The sequence below is a fragment of the Kwoniella newhampshirensis genome, chromosome 6 (genome assembly GCF_039105145.1).
Source record: "Kwoniella newhampshirensis strain CBS 13917 chromosome 6, whole genome shotgun sequence".
NCBI lineage: Eukaryota > Fungi > Basidiomycota > Tremellomycetes > Tremellales > Cryptococcaceae > Kwoniella > Kwoniella newhampshirensis.
This window is the reverse complement of record NC_089960.1, coordinates 990,336-1,011,561: the sequence shown is the minus strand read 5'-3', so window position 1 is coordinate 1,011,561 and position 21,226 is coordinate 990,336. Positions and strand designations below refer to the sequence as shown.

The 21,226-nt window shown below is 50.3% G+C and overlaps 8 protein-coding genes across 8 annotated transcripts; 4 read left to right on the top strand and 4 right to left on the bottom strand.

Annotated features, from left to right (window-relative positions):
- Positions 1–286: 286 nt before the first annotated feature.
- On the top strand, positions 287–1,046 carry IAR55_003537 (uncharacterized protein; the record flags this gene model as incomplete). The annotated part of the gene is made up of 4 exons (XM_066946644.1): positions 287–289; positions 357–558; positions 610–872; positions 924–1,046. The coding sequence occupies 4 exons, from the start codon at positions 287–289 to the stop codon at positions 1,044–1,046; spliced, it is 591 nt and encodes a 196-aa protein (XP_066803036.1).
- Positions 1,047–1,205: 159 nt separating this feature from the next.
- On the bottom strand, positions 1,206–2,440 carry IAR55_003536 (uncharacterized protein; the record flags this gene model as incomplete). The annotated part of the gene is made up of 6 exons (XM_066946643.1): positions 1,206–1,318; positions 1,459–1,576; positions 1,634–1,652; positions 1,711–1,958; positions 2,069–2,309; positions 2,400–2,440. The coding sequence occupies 6 exons, from the start codon at positions 2,438–2,440 to the stop codon at positions 1,206–1,208; spliced, it is 780 nt and encodes a 259-aa protein (XP_066803035.1).
- A 292-nt stretch (positions 2,441–2,732) lies between these two features.
- Positions 2,733–5,559, top strand: IAR55_003535 (signal recognition particle protein SRP54; the record flags this gene model as incomplete). The annotated part of the gene is made up of 16 exons (XM_066946642.1): positions 2,733–2,810; positions 2,949–3,047; positions 3,105–3,176; positions 3,238–3,336; positions 3,413–3,442; positions 3,508–3,596; positions 3,660–3,754; positions 3,825–3,922; positions 3,979–4,121; positions 4,198–4,332; positions 4,389–4,502; positions 4,563–4,716; positions 4,784–4,941; positions 5,015–5,108; positions 5,171–5,444; positions 5,522–5,559. 16 exons carry the CDS (start codon positions 2,733–2,735, stop codon positions 5,557–5,559), a joined length of 1,770 nt encoding a protein of 589 aa, XP_066803034.1.
- Positions 5,560–5,811: 252 nt separating this feature from the next.
- Positions 5,812–9,372, bottom strand: IAR55_003534 (uncharacterized protein; the record flags this gene model as incomplete). The annotated part of the gene is made up of 12 exons (XM_066946641.1): positions 5,812–5,934; positions 6,080–6,385; positions 6,443–6,540; positions 6,618–6,822; positions 6,878–7,047; positions 7,109–7,644; positions 7,703–7,794; positions 7,850–8,089; positions 8,155–8,292; positions 8,352–8,522; positions 8,581–9,012; positions 9,133–9,372. The coding sequence occupies 12 exons, from the start codon at positions 9,370–9,372 to the stop codon at positions 5,812–5,814; spliced, it is 2,751 nt and encodes a 916-aa protein (XP_066803033.1).
- A 634-nt stretch (positions 9,373–10,006) lies between these two features.
- IAR55_003533 (uncharacterized protein) lies at positions 10,007–11,777 on the top strand (the record flags this gene model as incomplete). Its single annotated transcript, XM_066946640.1, has 8 exons — positions 10,007–10,076; positions 10,298–10,568; positions 10,648–10,785; positions 10,842–10,959; positions 11,022–11,272; positions 11,337–11,432; positions 11,491–11,672; positions 11,737–11,777. 8 exons carry the CDS (start codon positions 10,007–10,009, stop codon positions 11,775–11,777), a joined length of 1,167 nt encoding a protein of 388 aa, XP_066803032.1.
- A 449-nt stretch (positions 11,778–12,226) lies between these two features.
- IAR55_003532 (uncharacterized protein) lies at positions 12,227–15,098 on the top strand (the record flags this gene model as incomplete). The annotated part of the gene is made up of 5 exons (XM_066946639.1): positions 12,227–12,817; positions 12,967–13,738; positions 13,831–14,104; positions 14,158–14,324; positions 14,386–15,098. The coding sequence occupies 5 exons, from the start codon at positions 12,227–12,229 to the stop codon at positions 15,096–15,098; spliced, it is 2,517 nt and encodes an 838-aa protein (XP_066803031.1).
- A 466-nt stretch (positions 15,099–15,564) lies between these two features.
- On the bottom strand, positions 15,565–16,745 carry IAR55_003531 (uncharacterized protein; the record flags this gene model as incomplete). Its single annotated transcript, XM_066946638.1, has 4 exons — positions 15,565–16,046; positions 16,218–16,233; positions 16,306–16,386; positions 16,542–16,745. The coding sequence occupies 4 exons, from the start codon at positions 16,743–16,745 to the stop codon at positions 15,565–15,567; spliced, it is 783 nt and encodes a 260-aa protein (XP_066803030.1).
- Positions 16,746–18,374: 1,629 nt separating this feature from the next.
- On the bottom strand, positions 18,375–21,095 carry IAR55_003530 (uncharacterized protein; the record flags this gene model as incomplete). Its single annotated transcript, XM_066946637.1, has 11 exons — positions 18,375–18,434; positions 18,492–18,923; positions 18,977–19,064; positions 19,113–19,141; positions 19,196–19,288; positions 19,338–19,436; positions 19,499–19,648; positions 19,700–20,029; positions 20,091–20,164; positions 20,222–20,239; positions 20,294–21,095. 11 exons carry the CDS (start codon positions 21,093–21,095, stop codon positions 18,375–18,377), a joined length of 2,175 nt encoding a protein of 724 aa, XP_066803029.1.
- Positions 21,096–21,226: the final 131 nt, after the last annotated feature.

The following is a 21,226-nucleotide window of genomic DNA, read 5'->3' as shown; positions in this document are numbered from 1 at the left end:
CCTCACTATACAGCACGACTAGACAGGCAACTTCGCTCGACCTACCGATACAGCAGGGTGTTTAGAACGAGAATAGAAAGCAAGAAAGAGAGGAAATGTCAATCCTCGTCCTCCGTTCAACTTTTTTCATCTTCTTCGATCTCACAAAGATTACGTAATTTGCTTGCCTCCAACGCGTCTTGGAAAGCAAAGTCAACGTTCAACAACAACAACGACAGTCAGCCATCAACCATTCATAAGCTGCCCGTCACTACACAAGCAGCACAACCAGCGGACCTCAACAGATATGGTGAGCAGATTGAGAACTGTTCGACGAAGCTCAGCGGTCTGACCGCTGTTCGTACTCGTCGTCGCAGTCGAAAGTCGCTACTCTGGGCCATGGTCTGCCTTCGAATGTCTCCAAATCATCACAAGCTCGACGTGAGCCGTCCGGGGGAGCGTATACAATGTTCACACCTCAACAGGTCAAGCAGTTCAAGGAAGCTTTCACGATGATTGATCAGGACGGAGATGGGAGATTGACAGAGAGCGATCTCAGGTTGATGTTGAGTAACTTGGGTGCGTACTGTGTCCTTCACCATTTCACATGAGGCTGAACATTCCATACAGGTCAAACGCCTACACACCAACTCTTACAGTCCCTCCTGACTTCTCGACCTGGATCTGGCGGTTCATCTAAAGGTTCAGCTTCTGAAGGAATCAACTTCACCCAATTTCTCTCGATGATGGGCGAACATCTCCTCCAGCTCGATCCGGAGCAGGATCTCGTCGATGCCTTCGCCTGTTTTGATGAAGGAGATACGGGAATCGTGGACGTCAATGAGATGAGAAAGTGGCTAGGAGAAATGGGAGACAGGATGGAAGATTGGGAGGTGGGTCACGACCATGAATGTAATTAGGTGCATGCTCACTGCCGTGCGTAGATTGAAAGACTGTTCAAAGGACCTTTTACAGACCGACAGGGGAGATTCAACTACGTCGAATTCGCCAAAGTCCTCAAGGTCAATGATGGGGATCCAGAACGCGATGATAAATTGTCAACTTGATTAGGAGATGGTGTTGGTCTTGTACGGAGAAATTGGTTGCACCGAAAGTGAGGGTGCGTGCAGAGAATGCGATCTCACCGACGACTGGCGCTTCTTACAACTGTATATCCTACGATGTGGTTGTTGTATGCATGAGTGTATAGATTAGACATCCTTCGTTTATTGTATCATGATCATCCACGCCAAGACAAAGAAAAATAGGCACAGAGGGTAAACAGCAAGGAAGGTACGAGTTTCGGGGAGACGAGTTCCGTTGAAGAAGTTCATCGATGCTGGCACGAAAGAAAGGGATCGTCAGTAGGTGCACGAAGAAGAATGATGGGAACATATCCTAGAGAAGAGAAGTGCAAGTGACAACGAAGCAAGACCAATGAAACGAGTGAAGACAGTGTTGCAAGATCAAGCAACTCACCCCATACGGACCAAGCCCAACATGCCAGACTAACTGGTATCCGAACGAAGATGTTGTGCACAAGGAATGAGATGATGGAAGCGAGTAATATTGGAGCAAGTGCATATCCAAGCACACACTGCGTAGATGTCAGCTACATGTACCATTCCTAGCGATACTCCGGTGTTTGGCTTACAAGACTTTGAAAGAACGACCTAATCACAGTATATCAGCTCAGTCAGAAAGTTATCCGTCGTTTCCAAGCTGACTCACACTTTCCCGCCCAGAAGTTTCGAGTTGACAGTGACTACCACGGATCCAATCGTGATCAACGAGATGACGAGCGAAAAGACCTGCATGGACTGTTCTTTCGGTGCATCCAGAGAAAGGATGATAGCTAATGATAAACAGATGACGACGGGACCCCAGAGGTCCCAGTCGCGTAAGAGCTGGTTGTTGCCTTGTTTTGGAGGGTAGAGGACCTGGAGTAATTTGGCATGGATAGAATTGAGATCACGCATCTGTGGTGATGGAAATTGTTAGCGCGCAGTTTTCCAGATATCGTGTCTCAGCCATCGATAATCAAGTATGAGACGGATGATGAGATACTGCAGATGATAAAGGAACATACAATTGTTTTGGTAACAGGCTCATCCAGAGTCGATTCTCCAGTATATCTCGTCTCGACCTTCACTCCTCCCCAACCAGTTCCAGTCTTTGCTTGAGGATGTTGAGAAGTTTGACCTATCCTTCCGGACACACCTACGGGGTTAGACGGTCCGGCCGCAGGTTGTGATGGAGGAATTGGGGTTGATGACGAAGCACCAGGATGTGAGAAGGAAAGCGTATCGAGATCATCGTCGTCTGCTTGGCTGAGAGGGTAAATGGATATCGACGGGTTAGCATTTAGCCAGTCCCGTTAAGCGGAACTGCGAGGGGCATGTTATGAACGAGACACTTACATGAATTGCTGAGACGGTGAATTAGCATGGTCGTACGACATATTGGGGCCACTGTTGTTCTGCTGCTATGGATCACCGTGCTGTTGCCAAGGAGAATATAGGATGTCAACATGCCAGTATCTCAATCCACCTTGTAACGCGACGAGGAGAGACGAGATCAGATAAACGTGGCGATGGGACATTGGTGAAACTTAAATGACCCTACCACATCAATCTGGTCTGTCCCGGACCAAATGCGACTGTTGTCGATCCGTACCACTAAACCACTGTTTCATCCTACGGTCTTTTTTCGCTGGACACCTGCACCACATTCCTCATTGATCTATCAGCAAGATGGTCTTAGCAGATCTTGGGGCGAGACTGCATGGGGCACTGAATCAGCTCTCCAGAGCATCGGTCGTCGATGATAGTGTACGTCTCTCGTGCCCGCATTGTCCGGTCCTCATCTCTTCCTCCACTCTCTTCGCTCGTTGATTCAGCGCCTCTGTCCGACATCCCATTCCTCGCAACTCCCTGGAAGATAGCTGACAATGATTGTGATGATCCCAGGTCATCGACGCTCTTCTCAAAGAGCTCTGTGCAGCGTTGCTCGAATCAGACGTCAATGTCAAGTTAGTATCACAACTACGGACCAGAGTCAAGACAAAGGTCAGCTAGCCCACGCCAACAAGACGAGGATAAGAAGCTGATATATATACGGTGCAGGTGAAGAAGAGTCTTGAAGAAGCTGAGAAAGCTGGTGGAAAAGAAGTCAACAAGAAGAATGTGGTTCAAAAGGCAAGCTACAGCTCGAGGATCAGACTCGACATTGGCTGACGTAGGTGTCAACTATGCTTAGGCGGTTTTCGATGAGCTCGTTGCTCTCGTGGATCCGGCTACAGAACCATACAAACCGGTGAAGGGGAAGACGAACGTCCTGATGGCTGTCGGTATCCAAGTACGTGCTGTTTCAACTGTCTTCATAGAGATATGGTAGAAAACAACGGTATTGATTCTGCTTTCTACTTTGGTAGGGTGCGGGTAAGACGACAACATGTACAAAGGTAAATCGAACTCACTCAGGCTAACCCTATCGGTCGATCGATTACTGATTCTGCTCCTCAATTAGCTCGCCGTCCACTATCAACGGAGAGGATTCAGATCCTGTCTCGTCTGTGCGGACACTTTCAGAGCAGGTGCATTTGACCAATTGAAGCAGTAAGTGTTCAGCTGATGATGAAAGCGACGTATCATGAAATGTAGCTGATCGATGTGATTCAGGAATGCGACAAAAGCGAAGATCCCTTTCTACGGTAGTTACACAGAGACTGACCCTGTGGCCATCGCTTCTCTTGGTGTGGAGAAGTTCAGGAAGGGTGAGTGTGTTCCTTCGCATCTGACGATTCTGGCGCATATAGACTGCTGACTCTGGGAGCTGACATCTAGAACGATTCGACGTTATTATCGTCGACACGTCCGGTCGACATAAGCAGGAGAGTGAGCTGTTCGAGGAGATGGTAGCTATCGGTGCAGCAGTCAAGCCAGTGGGTGCCATGCCCTGTGACATCAGGAGACAGTTGGGCTTATGCACCCATGGCAGGATATGACCATCATGGTGCTTGACGCGTCAATTGGTCAAGCGGCAGAAGGGCAAAGTCGCGCTTTCAAAGATAGTGCGGATTTTGGAGCAATCATTGTAACAAAATTAGACGGTCACGCGAAGGGTGGTGGTGCCATATCAGCGTGAGTGATCTCACAGCTGACCGTTGTCAGAAAAGTACCGATGGAGCTTGTTCGACTGACACGGACATTCTGGTAGTGTTGCTGCAACGAAGACGCCGATTATTTTCCTTGGTACCGGTGAACACCTCAATGACCTAGAAAGGTTCGCCCCGCAACCTTTCATATCGAAATTGTTGGGTATGGGTGATGTGCAGGGACTAGTGGAGCACATGTGAGCACTCCCTCACTTGCATAACTTCTGTACATGGCTGATACAGCTGTTCGCAGGCAAGATATGGCACGAGCGAACCCGGATCGACAAAAAGATCTGGCGAAGAAGCTGGAGCAGGGCAAATTCTCCACTCGGGATTGGAGAGAACAACTATCCAATATAATGGGCATGTGAGCGACACATGATCGTCGACATTGTCGAAGGAGGTGACTGACGAGTCACACTCTTAGGGGTTCCTTGTCGAAGATCGCTTCCATGATACCGGGCATGCCAGCGGGCATGATGGAGGGCGGTGAGGAAGAAGCGGGTGCCAAATTAAAGCGGATGATCTATATCACGGATGCCATGAGACAGGATGAGCTTGATTCCGACGGCATGATCTTTGTGAGTAGCATCGAATGACACGCAATCGCCTAGCTATGAGATCTTGACCAGCTGTGTTCGTAAACAGGTAAGCTTTGACAAAGCTGGTAATCCCGTAGGCCTCAATCGACGCGCAAAGCGAGTAGCTCGAGGTAGCGGTACCAGTGTCAGAGAAGTGGAGGAGCTTTTGGTCCAAGCGAGGATGATGGCTGGTATGGCTAAGCAAGCTGGAGGGCAGAATGGATGGTGAGCGCATGCCCATCCAGCTAGATGAAAGACATCGTCTAATGAAAAAGCTGACATGTCGCGTGACGTACAGGATGTCAGCGATGCAAAAGATGCAAGCCGCTGCCGGGGGAAAACCACTAGGACCGAATGGTCAGCCTAGTCCTGCTCAAATTGAAGCTATGAGAGTAAGTCGTGTTCTACCCTTTCTACTGGGAGCTCGATGACTGAACGGATTTTGCAATCGCAGAAAGCAATGCCGCCGGAGATGATGCGCAAGCTGAGAGCAGCCGGTCCTCAAGGAGCTCAAAAGATGATGCAGGAGATGATGGGAGGTATGGGCGGTATGCCAGGAATGGGCGGTGGTCCAGGAGGACCTGGTGGACCTGGAGGGATGGATATTGGAAGTATGATGAAGTCGATGATGGGAGGTGGGGGTGGACCTGGGGGTGGTGGGATGCCAGATATGAGTCAGATGGGTGAGATGATGAAGAATATGGGGATGGGAGGTGGTGGGATGCCAGGTGAGTGGTCGTCAGACTTACGATGCTAGTCGTCAAAGGGTGGAAGAGGATCGATGCTGATGTTTTGGGATTGGCAGATATGAGCCAATTGATGAAGATGATGGGAAGAGGTTAAGACCGCGACAACATGATCGCTTAGATGCAGGTTGGCGCACATCGGCTCCTCAACTGCATCCTCATAGACTCTCGTCCTACCAACAAGAAACATCTCTATATCATCCAAACAGCCCATCCTGCTCGTTGATTGGCCATATCGGAACGGTCAAATTATTGCAAGCATGATATTCGCATCTTATAGTATGAAGGTAAAAGGTCGATGCATATATATGTAACTCACCGTGATTCCGAAAAATCAAATCTTGGTTCCTTATTCGATCCTCTGTAACATTGTCAAAACGGCACTCGGGGTCATGATCCCTGCAGCTGTCGTGAAATCGTATTCTGCTCTTATGAGATCGTGAAATTGTCTGTACGAATCGACGATCGAGTTCTGTGAGGACGAACGCGCAACACATTAGCGTTGACCGTTCCTTCGCTTCGAATTGCTCCGTCACCCTTTCTATATTGATTTGATGATCCGTGCAAGTCGTGCTGTATATGCAGTGTTGTGTGACAGAGAAAAAGGACAGACATACCAGAGCAGGCGGTACCAACACTCCTACCGTTTCCTCATCCATCAAGTACCTCCTCAATTCAACTTTCCAATCCGACACTTCCCGCTCTGCAACCTTCTTGAATTCTTCATGAACCTCCCTTACTTTTTCGGGAGTTGCGAACTCTTGCGCGGATAGATCCACGACGCCGCCCTTGGTGGTTCCCGAGTTCACTTTGGTCAAGTAGGCAGTACATCGAGTGAGGAATCGGCGGAGGGGTGATGCTGATCGAGTGGTGACCAATGCGATCAGGTCTTCACACGCGATTTTGAGCGCTCGGTCGACGTCCTGATGATCACGGGATATGTCAACAATTGTACAGTCGGATCAGTGAGATGGACTTACGGTCCGTGCATCTGGACCGAAATCGGACACTTTCGCAATAGATCCCCTCTGATAGCCAAGAAGTGATGTTGCGTTATCCAGTAGCGATTTCAGGAAATCTAGAAGAACGGGAAATGAGTTCGTCAGACGCCATCCGTATATCCTTCCACGCAGTCGCCCCCCCCACAATACTCACCTCCTATGCCACTCCACTCCTTCCTACGACTTTTGCTCAATGCCAAGCCCGCCGTCATCTCCTTGAGGATCAACAGGTGTCTGATCAAGAACAACTTCCCGTCCATGTTCTTATCCTTCTTCGCTACCAATTGATCTGAAGCGGCTGAAAGGGATCGTCGACATATGGTCACTGCTTCTTCAGCAAGATCTTCAAAAACGGCATTCTAGAGCAAAATCATTCAATCAGTCTGAGCTTCTTGAAGCCAGGATCTGACTCACATCCACGTAGGTGTAAAGACATGACAGAATCCATAACGTTGTCCGCAAAGTGGGGTACCAGCTCTCTTGAGTTTCTGGGGGTGGGAGAGCCAAGAACGTGGGCTCATCATCATCATCCATATCCAGGGAAATAGATTTTTGACGTTGAATCAACTTCCGACCTTTCGAACCTATGAGCAGCCTGATCAGCATCACTTCGTGATCGTTACATCTGCTTGCTTGCTTACTCACCCTTCTCGAGCTTCTCAGGGTAACTCAGATCGCCCTCCTTGACCGCGTAATAATCCACCTCAGCACTTAACAGAGCCTGAGCTCTAAATACTAATCTAGTTTGCGCATCTTGAAGGACCATCTTGAGGAGCACTTCGATGTGCAAGCGTCCCAGAGGCTTTCTCGGCTTCTTTCGCTGCACCGCCCTCATCGATAGAGAGAATGAACCTTGCCTGGACATTGCAACAGAAGAGACTGAGGATTGTCTTCGCATGCTTCTCGTACGACTCCGTGTGGAACCAGAGCGGTACAGCCGCGGTCGGGAAGAGAAGTAATCTTCTCCGTTTACTCCGGGCATCCCGAAGGGTGACTGACCGGGAGTTGACATAGGTGAATAGATGGCATTGTCTGGGTCATCCTCCTCTGCACCAACGTCTTGGACCATCAGAGCTTGCAATACTGTGCAAACGCCGCACAAGACCTGAAGAGAAGGTTCATGAAGGATTCGGGGTCGTAGGTGGTCATACAGATAGTCGCACAGACCTTCGAGGAAACCACTACGCCCGGAGACGACTCTGTCAGCGGATCATTCTCCCATGATATTAGCCAACCCACTATAGTTGTATCTCGCCCGAGAGGAAAAAGTGCTTAAATAGATTGAACTCGTCTAAGCAAGTTTGCTTCAGATAGCTGCAGCCAGAGCGAGTCTATTAATCAACATATCAGTACACAGCTCACTAACGTGAGTGTTGAGAGACTGACCAAGTCGACCAAATCGCTTCCTGTTGGATTCATGCGCATGATCTCCTCGTTCACCCTGGCGCCCATCAAGCCTTGTCGAGTGACGACCCATGCAGTGTGACATTCGGTCAGCAGTGTGGTGAGTTCGTCCGGATTGGACGATACTCGCTGTTCCAATTCAGCGAGAAGCGGACGCAGCGATGGTGACAGGGACACAAATTTGGTGTAGATCAGAGCTTGGGTAGCGGTCTCGGATAAACCCTACATGAACATCATCAGCTAACTCAGCACCACAATCTGCGCTCTATAGATGCATCGTAGCTTACCTTGTCTCCTATTCTTCTGCCTACTTCTTGACCAAGTGCTTTGAGGGCGCCGACAAAATAAAACTTGATGAGTGTCATGGATCTTGTCATGCACTGCTGATATCGGATCAAGTACAGCTCAGCGTCTTTGAAGTCACGCTGGAGACAAGTAAGTCAGCTGTCGTTCGAATGAATTTGATGAGGTCTTTCCAGCTCACATGTTCTCCAAGATATCCCAGACACTCGTCCAGCCGTTTCACCATCGGCAAGAAGTCTGGGCTGAGTACCAGATTATTGCCCGGATTGTTCAACATTCTCTGAGCCGTTTCGAGGAAAGTGAAGAAAGTCAATCGATGAGCGAGCTGAGAAGTGTGTGTGAGGAGATGGGTCTGTTATGCGTTTATGTCAGAACGACTCTCCCAAAGAGATTCTAATGTCAAAGCATACCTGTTCTTCTAAGAGATCTTCGCATGCCCCTCTCAAGCTCTCACTCCTTTCTTCCACATACGCTAGACACTTTAACATCTCTTTCACTTCCCCTTCTCCGCTGAGCAGCAGCTCAATAAGCGCATCGCACTTCTCCCTCAATCCTATGATCTCGGCTCGATGATCCCTGTACAGGGAATCCTGCTCGTGTTCTGTAGACAGGGTGAGAGCTGTAAAGTGATCGAGAAATTGTTGGGGTGTAGTGATAGATGCCGGATGAAGAGGATCAGGTATAGCCAGATGCGAAGAGAATTGACCGATTGGTGTGCTGGGTGCGGAAGGTGAGCGTGATGGAGACTTAACGTGTGAAGGAAGGGGCCGAGCTCGTGCAGGTGTTGATGGTCGGGAAGAAGCTGCGGCTTGAGCTTGAGCGGAGGATTCGGCTTTCACGAACTGAAACGGGGTGAAGTGGTTAGCGAAATGAACCAAGGATACTCGGGATCGATGGTCATAATCATTCTCGGACGTAGCCCCAAGGATCATCCATGCCCAAGTCATGGTACGAATGCTCACCTTTTCGGGGAGTTCCCTCTCTCCGAACCTCTCCTTCACCAACCCGATACTCTGCAGCTGCTCATCGCTGAGCGGTGATCTGCTCTCCCATTCTTCCAGCGATATCACTGCTTTCCCCAACGGCGTCGCTGCTCTCGAGTTGGACGCTGAACCTGCGGTGGATGTGAGAGTAAGGGACGAGGGGTTGTGATTCAGACCTTGTCGACGTATCTGATACGCAGGGGTCTGAGGTCGTGACATTGTTCTGAGGATCTGTTGTGTCGTTGTATCCTCCTAGTTCCCATCGTCGACAGCGGTCGAGATATGTTCTATGGATACACAGTACGGGCTGGAGATGCATGCAAAGTCCAAGGTCAACACCAGCTCAAGGCATCGCGAGCCCAGCACCTACCATCTACTGAACAGACAGCAGAGGGGATCCTGAGGCACCATCTGCCACGCGGTCATTAAGTGGGATCGATGAATAAAAAGTCAGATTGATAGAAGTGCACCGTATTGATTGATCCCTTCTCCTCTCTTTCTTACGTAAAGAAAACAACGCGATTGGGAAGCGCGGTGGGTCAGTGCTTTCGCTGAAACCGAGTTCAAAGTCAAAAAGTGGGGGATCAAAAGAGACATGAATTGATTCTAATCAACTTTGTACACTCACTCTCATCCTCCTTCTTGCCGACATCTCGGACATTCGCTGTCGTTCACTCATAGCTGCCAGCACGGGACTGCCTCCTCTCTCACCCATCGCGAAACACTCAACACCTGCTGGGCAACTCCTCAACACGTCTTTACCCCGCATCATCTCGTTCAACCCCGCACAGCCTACTCGTGTGTCTCTTCCTATAGTCTCAATCAACCATCCCCCCCCCCCCTTTCTTTCACCATGGCTTCGAGAGCTTCAAGGGGTCGAAAGCAGGCCAAAAAGGGCGTTCAGCTCACCATCATGGTGGTCGGTAAGTGATTTTTTCTGAGATACACATCATGAGGCGTATAAGGGTGGCTGGGTTCAATGCTCGGACCTCCATGTTCAATTGGCGGGCGAGGGAAAAAGATCATCCCTTTATACCCAGAGTCCTCCCTTATCACCTTCGCCGACCCAATACTGCTAGCCTTGTCGCTCGAATATCACAACTCAGCACTCATACGGACACTTGTTGACTTTGCTCCATGACAGGCGCCTCCGGCACAGGCCGTACAACGTTCGTCAACACACTTGTCGAGTCCGTGCTTCTCGAACATAGCAATGCTACCCTGCTCAGTGATCCAACCAACCCCCATTCAGCTCTCAATATGACCCTCGTGAAGGAGGCTGCCGCGCAGTCTAACGTGGAAGTGCCTGTACGAATCAAGCCCGTGAACGTTGAGCTGGAGGAGGATGGCGTGAGGATCGCTTTGACTGTTGTGGACACACCTGGATTTGGAGATGGTGTTGACAACGAGTATTGGTGAGTATCATATCCTCTCTGTAACCAAGACTCACTATTGCGAGGGAATGAGTTTTCTGGTTGATCTGCGACATTGTAGCTTCCAAGAGATCTCGACCTATCTTGAACGTCAATACGATGACATTCTCGCAGAAGAGTCGAGAATCAAACGTAACCCTCGTTTCAGAGACAATCGAGTCCACGCTTTGCTCTATTTCATTCCTCCTACTGGTCACGCGTGAGTGGAATCATTCAAGCTTTATATTACAGACCTCACTGATTTGGGGAACACAGATTGCGTGAAATAGACATCGAGCTTATGCGTCGTTTGTCTCCTCGGGTCAATGTGATTCCTGTCATTGGAAAGGCGGACTCGCTTACCCCTACCGAATTGAGGGCTTTCAAGAAACGCGTGAGTATCTGTAAAACCAGGTGATTGTGGTGAGGGAAGGTCGCTAACGAGTGGCTACCCAGATTATGGAGGATATCGAGTATTATGGTATTCCTGTATACAACTTCCCTTACGACGCGGAGGAAGATGACGAGGAGACTATTGCGGACAACTCTGCCCTTCGTGCTCTCCTCCCCTTCGCCATCATCGGTTCCGAAGAGGAGATAATGATCAATGGCCAGCCGGTTCGAGGCAGAAGATACCCTTGGGGTGTCGTGGAGGTTGACAATCCTGATCATTCGGACTTCTCGAGACTGAGGAGCGCCTTACTTATGTGAGTGTTGCAGCTGTCGGCTTTTTCATATGCGCCAGAAGCTGAACCGCTTCAATCACTTCAGGTCTCACCTGACGGATCTGAAGGAGATCACGCATGACTTCTTGTACGAGAATTATCGAACGGAGAAACTCTCTCGTTCAGTTGGTGGTGGTGACCCGTGAGCCCTCTTCCTATTGTGACATGGTGAGTCTCCAAATTAATGAACTTGCACACAGCGACTCTTCTATCCTTCCGGAAGACATGGCGAACCAATCCGTCCGACTCAAGGAAGAACAGCTCCGCCGAGAAGAAGAGAAACTCCGTGAAATCGAATTCAAGGTGCAACGTGAGATTCAGGTTAAGAGACAGGAGCTCTTGGCCAAGGAGGATAGTCTCAAGGTACTCGAAGCGAGGTTGGGTGAGTGGATCTTGACCCATCGTCAAGCAAGCAGGGCTGTAGCTGATCTTATTCACGTTCTCAGCGGCACAGAATGTCGGTCACGCTCGTGACGGGACCCTCTAGGTGTTCACGTTATCTTTCACGCTCTTTCAACGTCACAATGTTATGCCTTTACGCTTGTCCGATGATACCTCTTTGTGGACATGCCATATGCCAGCCATTTTACTCTTACTTAGATATACCCTGAATGCGAAAGATCTACCGTTTGTTGAATGTGAGGGTCACCTGGAGTTCGAGATGTTTGATAGCTATACTCTTGAGTGCTTGCATCGTGTCAATAGGGGTGTGAGTCTTGTCATCGGAAAGACGTGAAGATTGCTCGACGCGCGCGACGTTTCATGAACGAGATATCCAGATTTGTTCAATTTCAGTGTTCTAATATCATCTGTTGTTCGATCCTTTTTCGACTTTGTCTCCGTCTGAGTGGTCCGCCGCCGCAGCAGCAGCAAGTGACTGCTTGCAGGTCCTGAGATATTCGAGATCTTGCTGGACTGGTGTTGATTCACCTCACGATGGTAGCTCCTTCCACACCTCGTCGTTCCACTCGAGGAACCATATTCACACCTACACCTCACTCCTCGTCCCATGCCCGAGCGCATCAACCCAACACCACATACGCATGGACCTCGGCTCCGATCCTCCCCGCCTCAAGCTCGAGCTCAACCTTCTCGCCTGCCCGAAACGCCACCGCTGGTACTAGTGCCAGTGGTGGTATTGCTGGATCCAGTTCGGAAACGAGGTACAATTCATTCACGAGGATCATATCTCGAACAGGATCGACTCCACTGAAACAAACGCCAGTCCCAGGCTTGGGCAAGAAGATCGTCCGAGCTGGGAAGGGCGATGAAGAGAGTCGATTCACGGTGGGAGACGGTGTGCTGGTAGCTGTAGAAGGGGGCGATGAAGGTGTGGGCGTCTTGATTGGTTTATGGGAAGAACCGGAAGATGAGGATCACGATGAAGAAGAGGGAGCAGAGGGGAACTATGGAGAAGAGGAGGAAGAGGAGAACGAAGACAAGGGTCCGAAGATGATGGCGGAAATCCATTGGGCGTTCAGAAAACAGGATCTACCGGGGATAATGAAGAATGTACAGGTGGACGAGGTGAGTTGAAGCTCAACGTTCTGCTGTCCAGTCTCTTTCACACCTTCCACCCTGACGCCTGTCGCTGCTTGCATTTGGCAGTCTCGTACATCCCGGGTCGCCTCGTCATTGTATTACTGTCGTACTGATTTCTGCCCACTTGTCCACAGAACGAAGTCCTCCTCGCCGCCTCCGCTCTCTCACGTCCTGTCACCTCGCACATACCCGTTCATTTCCTCCTCCGGACCATTCCCATCTACTCAAAAGCTTTCTATCGATCCCAATTCCCCGAAACCAAATCCAAAGTCAAGGGATGGTCATATATCCGTCAAGGTGTATACTGGTGTCATCGTGCTTTCGACAAATTCGCCAAAGGCGGTAAAGCCTGGAGAGTCGATATTGACGATTGGAGAGAAGGCGGCAAGAAAGGCCATGGTTGGAAAGTCAAGGGACCTACCGAAGTCGTCGACAGCGAGGTAGAGGCCAGTGATGATGGAGATGGGGAAGAAGGCAGCGAGGCAGAAGTGGAAGCTGGAGAAGGGAGCGAAGACGAATTAGCAATGGACTTGGATGACGAGGAAACATTCGAACCTGCTTCCAAACGAAAACGACCAACTACCACAGCCGGTCGAAAAGCAGCTTCCAAAGTTCAAAGTAAGAGAGCGAAACTCGATCTTCTCATCGCCAAGAGCAAATCGAGGCCCGTCAAGGGTCGACCAGCACCTAAAGGAAAACGATTGCCCCATCCGAAATCTTCAACGTCAAATCTCCCATCATCTATTCTTGCTCCCGAACAACTTCCAATAGATCCCTATGAACGTGCTCTAAGGCTTCTACATGTTGGTGCGACACCAGAGAGTCTTCCGTGCCGAGAAGAAGAATTTGTGGACGTGCTGAGTAAGGTTGAGGAAGGGGTGGAGAGTGGTGGTGGGGGTTGTCTCTGTAAGTGTTTCACCTTCCCGATCTCACCTCAGATATGTTCAGCTATCTTTTCGAGTCATGCTTCGGCACTGATTTCTGTTTGTACTCTGCAGACATTGCGGGTGTACCCGGGACGGGCAAAACGGCAACGGTCCACGCTGTCGTCAAAGAGCTCAAAAGAAAAGCCGAAGATGGCGAACTTCCTCCCTTCTCTTATGTTGAGATCAACGGTCTCAAGATCCCGAGTCCACAGCATGCTTATACCGTCTTGTGGGAAGCTATCAGCGGTGCGAAAGGTGCCAGTGCGAAGACGGCATTGCGAGGTCTTGAAGGGCACTTTGGGAGGAAGGTAGGCGGAGGCGTCAGAGGACCGAGGGGACACACCTTGTGAGCGTGCCCGAATCTCTGAGCCCCTGGGACGAAGCTGACACTCCATTCAGTGTCGTGCTTATGGATGAGCTTGACCAATTGCTCACGGCAAAGCAAGACGTCGTGTACAACTTCTTCAATTGGCCCACGATGCGAGATTCGCAGCTGTTCGTCATTGCAGTAGCGAACAGGATGGACTTGCCTCAACACCTCGCTGCGAAGATCAAGTCACGAATCGGTAAGTGCTGCCCGGGTTGGCCTTCATATGTTTCACTCACTTCTTCTCCTCACTCCAACAGGTCTGCAAACGATTCTCTTCCAACCATACGACCGTGCCTCGCTCATCTCGATCGTTCAATCGCGCCTGATCCCACACCCTCTCACGCCATCTACCGACCCCAAAGTCCTGCTTCCCGATGCTATCGCTCTTGCCGCTGTGAAAATGGCAGGGACGAACGGTGATGCTCGACGAGTCCTCGATGCTTGTAGAAGAGCGGTTGAAGTCGCCCTCGAGAACAAGAACAGACCCGTTCCTGTTGCTCCCAGTGGACTGACTCCTGCAGGCAACAGACCCGGCGAGCCACATCCGGTGACCGCAAAGGAGATGCATGCCGTTCTTCAAGCCATGTCATCTTCGCCTGTCGCCAAGTTCATTGGAGGGTGTTCGATCCAACAAAAAATGATGTTAGCGGCGTTAGTACGATGTGTCAGAAGAGAAGGAATACCAGAGATAGCTTGGAGGAACGTCAGATCGGACCATGATGCTCTGACAAGATCGCTGTTGTTTGATCCGGCAGGCCATCCGGGCACTCAGGGAGACGTGTTGTTGTCGAACTCGGAGTTGGCGTTGGTGTTGAGTAGCTTGACAAGTTCTCATGCGTTGGTAAGCTCGATGGAAGGATATAAAGGGACGGACGAGAGGAAAGTGGCATTGGGGATGGAGGTGGGAGAGGTCGGGAGAGTGTTGATGAATGAGGGAGAAGGGTGGAGAAGGGCTTTGGCCGGGGTGTGAGTTTCTCAGTAGCAGAAAGTAGGCCGTATGATACGTTACGTTGTTGTACCAGTATGTAAACATTGCATTGATAGTTGCGCCACTGGTTGATGCTTAATTCGAATGGTGACGTTGCAACGATAAACTGATACTCCGAGAGCCACCAGCTTCATTGTTTTCTGAGCTCTTCGACCTCTTGTGAACGCCTGGGCGGTTACCAAACAGTTGTGGGAACCTTTTTGGTAATCCTTTTCCCGAAATGAGCTTTCGCACTGTCTACGAAGTCGTCAGGCAATTTATGCAAAGGTGAAAGGAGTCTCGCTCTGCCCACATCACCCCTTCACCGATACTCACTTGTATATTCTTCGGAACTGAATCCACTGCGACCTTGTTGCTCGAGCCAGAAGCGGGAGTGCCACTTTTGCCTCGTTCCTGTCCATTCCCATCTGAATTCCCGTTCGCATGTCCGTGAACATCAGTTCCTCGATCAACTGTTCCATTCCCCTCTGCGTCGGTGGATACCTGCGATTGAGAATGTCTTTTCAATCCAAAGCCCGATCTTGTCGGAGTAAGACTTTGTCCCCACGACCTCAGCAATACCACCCGAGTTTCCCTCATCATCTTGAGTACCATCTGACAGCGTCTCAAATCCCGACTGTGTTGAAGCGTCGGTGGAGACGCAGAACGGTAAGGCGAGCTCCACGTGCAGAAATTGTGGATGAAGATCCAGAACGGAAGACAGTTGGACATATTCTTCACCATATCCAGCGTTATGCATGTCGAGAACGAGTGCCGCAGCATGAATGAAATGGGCTGTCATGCTGTTCGGAGAGATGTCGTACGACAATTCAGGATGATACAAGGCCTGGTCATCGAAGCATAAAATGCCTTTGATAGGTTGCCAGTCTTCGATCACAAATGAAAGTCGCTCGTGAGCGTTGAGTATGAACAATGCGACTGTCATTTCCACTGCGCAAGATTCGTCAGCCCTTTCATCTTCGGAACTGGGCTATCTTGAGGACGCCGTCAAGAGGAGAAAGAGATCCTGTCGTTTGGATATGACGTGTCGTCGACGTGCTATCTCACGACTGGAACTATCGCGTAGCAGTATACCAGGACAAAAAAAAACGAGAAACGTACCGAAACAAGAACCCCACTATGAGGACGAGGAGCCAGCCATTAAAATCCTTCAGCCTTCGCCTCTTCTTATGAGAATTGGCTTGCTCACCTTTTGCCTCACACCTCGGATCTGGTCAGGTCTGTCCAAGAACGTGTCGTCACCCTCCCTGTGACGACGGACGATCCTCGCCTGGAGAGATCGGTAAGACAGTTCTCCGTTGACGCTCAGAACGTACGCTCGGCATATCTCAGTTCTCGAGAGCTAACAGACCGAATGAGATACATCCCAAACGGATCACGTCAGTCATACATGGAACGCCCAGGATTGATCTGGCCTCAATTCACCGTGACACCGGTCCGAGCGTTGAAATGCGTGTAGAAGATCGAATCTCCAGCAGAGCCAATGGGCAGTCTCAGATAGGAGTAAGGAGTGGCGTGGACGTGAATGGTCTCGGACAGGTCGAAGGGAGGAGTGACGGAATCTCGGACGAAACGACCTCCCGTCTCGCGTATCCCGGGGGCCTGCATGATTTGGTCCGCGTCGGACATGATGATTCGCTTGTCAGTGAGACTGTTGAGGAATGACAGCTATTGGATGCAGAAGCACGTCTCAGGAAGAAAGCGTATGAGAGTACAAGGACTCGAATGGTGTCAAGATGACGACCAGGCGGACGAACATGTGACGATGTTACGGAGCATTACGTGGAACTAGGTTTCATCGGAATACTATATAGGTTACTAATCCAAAACTCACCCTGAATAGCACGGCGTGGGACCCAGAAGGTAACAATCATTACAAAGTCTGCCAGAACCCATTACCAGATATTTCAGAAACTTAAGCTTGATACTCCCTGAGTCCGAACTGGTGCCCCACCCACACCTCTGCAGTGGCAGAATCATATGTATGCTGTACCATGTATACGCCTGTCTGAAATATCGTTGGCAGGCTTTGCTCCTGTATTTCTCTCACATTATCCCTAACGGAATCAGGCTCTGAACGCTGCTAAGAGACTACAATCATGTTCTCCATGTCCGACCCGAACTTAGACAAAACGCTTTGGCATTCGACGCCCGTACTTCCGTACAGCGTTGAGATTGTACGCTGTAAGATCCATCCGAGCACGCACATCACTGACGCGTTCATACTCAGCCTCTTGATATTAGGGTGATATCTCACCCTACCAGCCCTCCTCCATCGCCTCCTCGTCCTGCCCCAGATCCATCAAAGACACAGGCTTCGACCGCTGGTCTCGGTTTGCAGCCCACTAACTTGATTCGCAACAAAAGCACATTCCGATCGCCAGGCCGATGTCGGATGCTCGCTTTGGGTGGTTGCGTCAGTACAGCAGAATCTCCATTCGACGGCAGATACGGAGCTGATCATGAGACAACAGTGGGAGGGGATTGCATGATCTTGTTGATCATGATTACGGCCGTAGAAGGTCTTTGGGGCCAGAGGCGAGTTTTCGCCCCCCCTCCAGGCGTTGCTGTTGATACCATTGGGCCGTTAGGCCCAGCTACGCTCCACCAATCGCTCTGTTCCGGCATGTTTACCGTGTCCCAAGAATCCTGCTTGATTCAGGGGAGTACTTCAACGTTAAAGAAGGAAATCACGAATTAAAAGGCAACAGTTTCCGTGTGATGGGAGCTTTGTCGATCACTATCGAGTACTTGGCGCTTATGGTGTTTGGCTGGCTGACAACGGTAAGTTTTGATCACTCGATGCTGGATTTCTCGGCTGATCAGTGCCCAGACCTCTGTGCTTGAGTCTCAGGGTGGTCAAACCACTTGGCGAGAAAGCATACTATAAGAGTCCAGTCATGCACGCCGATCACAAGCGACTGTTTGGACAATCAGGGTGACGTGAGGATTCGTCAAAGGAACAAGGTGCAGGTCCCCACAGATATGCCTGCTGACGCGGAGTCGACTGACTGGAAGTGAGCACTGACTGACGATACGGGCGCCGAAGGCTTCATCATGTACAAACATGTGCATACTTGCAGCGCAAAAGAGGCTACCGATATCCGATGAACGAAACGACGGGAATGGACACGTGAAGAAGAAAGATCTATGGTAACGAGTGTGGTCCAGAGATACGGGTGGCACGAATGGGGTCAAGTGCTCCTATAATAGCTGGTACCGAAGAAGGTGACAATGACAACTATGACTTTGCGGCACCTAGAAGATCGTCTGCAGAGCCTCACCTTCGGGCTTGATGCCTCGAGGAGCCATCGCGACCTATAACGATCCGTCAGCTCTACTAATAATCAACCCCAGCGGCCCATGTCCACGTACGTTGGCATTTCTTCCGAAAGTGAATCCAACCCAGTTGTTCCTGTTTCCGATGCCCTTCTCCTCGACTGCCTCAACATCCCTCTGCTTCTTGAAGACTTCGGCATACTTGGCCATGTCCTCGGCACTCTCGAAGCTGTCAAAGTAGCCGACGTCCGTCTCTCCATCGAGAACAGGAACGAAAGGTGCTTCGATCTGTCTCAAGCTACCAAAGGGCAGTGGTGCAAAGAACGGGAGTGCCTGACAATCTTGTAGAGTGGCGATTCGATCCCTAGGATTGGCAATGAGTCGAGTGACAGCGTCCCACGCAACGTCAGAAAGGTTGAAAATGAGATCTTCAGGTCGATCGTAGACAGGTCGACGAAGTACTCGGGCCCAATTCTTCAAGTTTGCCCAAGTCTCTTCCGGGGTGGATCCAGAGAATGGAGGGAATCCCTGATAAACAGCAAGATTAGCCCTTGACCTCTCGACAGTCATACGCCACTTACACAGAGGAACTCAAAAAGAATACATCCAAGAGACCAATAGTCTGCAGAGTAGGTGTAAGTCTTCCCTCGAAGGACCTCTGGAGGCATGCTGTGGAGGGGGATCAGCACATTATCGGATCAGCAGATCCAAACTCACTAGTCCGGAGATCCAACAACTGAGTCGGCCTAGCAACGGGGAAGATGTCAGCGACTCCTTGAGAACCGACAGAGCCGACTCACATAGCGAGGTTCGGTCATCCTGATACTCCTGTAGATCGTCCTTCTCTCAAGAGTACTCCTGAACACCAGATTCTCATCCTTGACTTGATCGAGCTTTGTGGAGCGGTCAGCTTCTTTTCCTCGTTGCACCCGTGCTACACACCTTCTGCTTCATTTCCTCAATTTTCTGGGGGTTGAGCGCACCCGTAGCGAGACCGAAGTCGGTAAGTTTGACGTGACCAGTGCCATCGACCAAGAAATTCTGTGAACGTCAGGCGTGTAAGCAAGTACGATTGACCCTTTTTGGTGCATACGGCCACTCACCTCTGGCTTCAAGTCACGATGGATGTAACCGAGCTTATGCAGCTCGTTAACACCAGCAAACATTTCTGCTGCATAAAATCTGGCATGCTCCTCCTTGAGGACACCGGAGTTGTTGAGCAGAGTTCGGAAGTCTCCACCGGGCACGTATTCCTGTTCGATTGTCAATGACGGCAAGTCTCCGTCTGGTTCAACTGGACTTACCATAGCCAGATAAACGTGTTCCGTGTCCTGGAAAGCATATAGGAGTCTGACCAACCAAGGCGTCTTAACCGCCGTCAAAATGTCTCTCTCGACAAGGACGTGTTTGACTTCATCCATCTTAGCCAGAGTACCCTTTCGCATCTTCTTGAGAGCGCAGACTTCGTTGGTGTCGGCTTTACGAGCGAGGTACACTGAGCCGTAGCCACCTTGGCCGACTTGCGCGATGATGCGGAATTGATTAACTCGAAGCTTGGTTCGACGCTTCCGCAAAAGGACTCGCTCTCGACCGTTGTAAGAAGAGAGTTCTTTGGTGTACTCGGGCCCAGTAACCTGTTACAGATCAGACACAGTCTACGATAGTCGTTGTATTGTATCAAGCATGCAAACTTACGCGACGTTCGGTAGTGTCAGCTTTGAAGGTCTCGAGACGCTTTTTTCGGTTAGCAAGGTAGCCAAGCAGATCAACTGGCAAGTCGTACCCTGTTAGCAACGAAATACTACTTGATCGACCACTCCACTCACAGTAGTAGTCCAGAAAGTCTGTATGGTGTGGAGGTCAGCTTTATTCTATATGGAAATCTGGAGTTCTCTCACAGATTTGGGCAACGGTAGCCTTTCTTCTCACGTCAGGGTTCTCCAAGAGCTCTCTCTCCCACAATTGTAGACCTCTCTCCTTCTCCACTCTCGTCTCCATTTTCTGCGTTTTCATATGGACATCCTCGGATGTGTATGCGTTACTACTCCTCTGGATCGCGTAAGGGTTCACAGCACCCTGAGGAACCTTGAGAGCCTGGTTTGGAGCCGGGACCTGTGTTGGTGCAGGGCCGGGGGCAGACGCATGGATATTGGCGAGCTGCTTGAGCATGGCCGGGTTGACTGTATTCTTCATGGTCTGCATGTGAATATCGTCCGATTCTGGCACGTAAGCGCTTCGTTGGGCTTGATCAGGTGTAGGGAGTGGTTTCTCATCTCGTTGAGCTTGGACCGCTTGACCGTGATGTGCGTAACCTGGATGAGGAGCAACAGGAGCTGGAGCAGCCTTGTTCACCTTGACAGGTGTGGTGGGTGCTCCCTGTTGACTTTGAGAGAACAGGAATGAGAGGTAGTTGGATCGCTCTGACTGGTTGTGCGATGAAGACGAAGCAGGCTGAGGTATCCCGGTGGTGGCGTGAGATCCATTTGTCGATGGTGCAGGTTGGTTCTCCTTGCTGCCGTGAACGAAAGAAGATCGAGAGGTAGGGGTCGATGGGACAGGGATCTTGGAAGGAGAAGGTTGAGCCGAGGTGGATTGTGACTTGACGTGGGAAGTGCGAGATGACGATTTGGTAGGTGTCTGAGGAGGTTGAGGTGAAGGGGCTTGTTGTTGGTTTGTTGATTTCAAGACGCGTGAAAACATCTTGCAAGGAGTCGAAGCGACGCGTACTCTGGTGAAAGATATGTGTTCGGTGGGAAGGGAAGACGAGCAAGGCTGATAGAGGTATGGGATATCGGTTGTGGGGCGATGAGTTGTGGTCCTTGACCGAGATG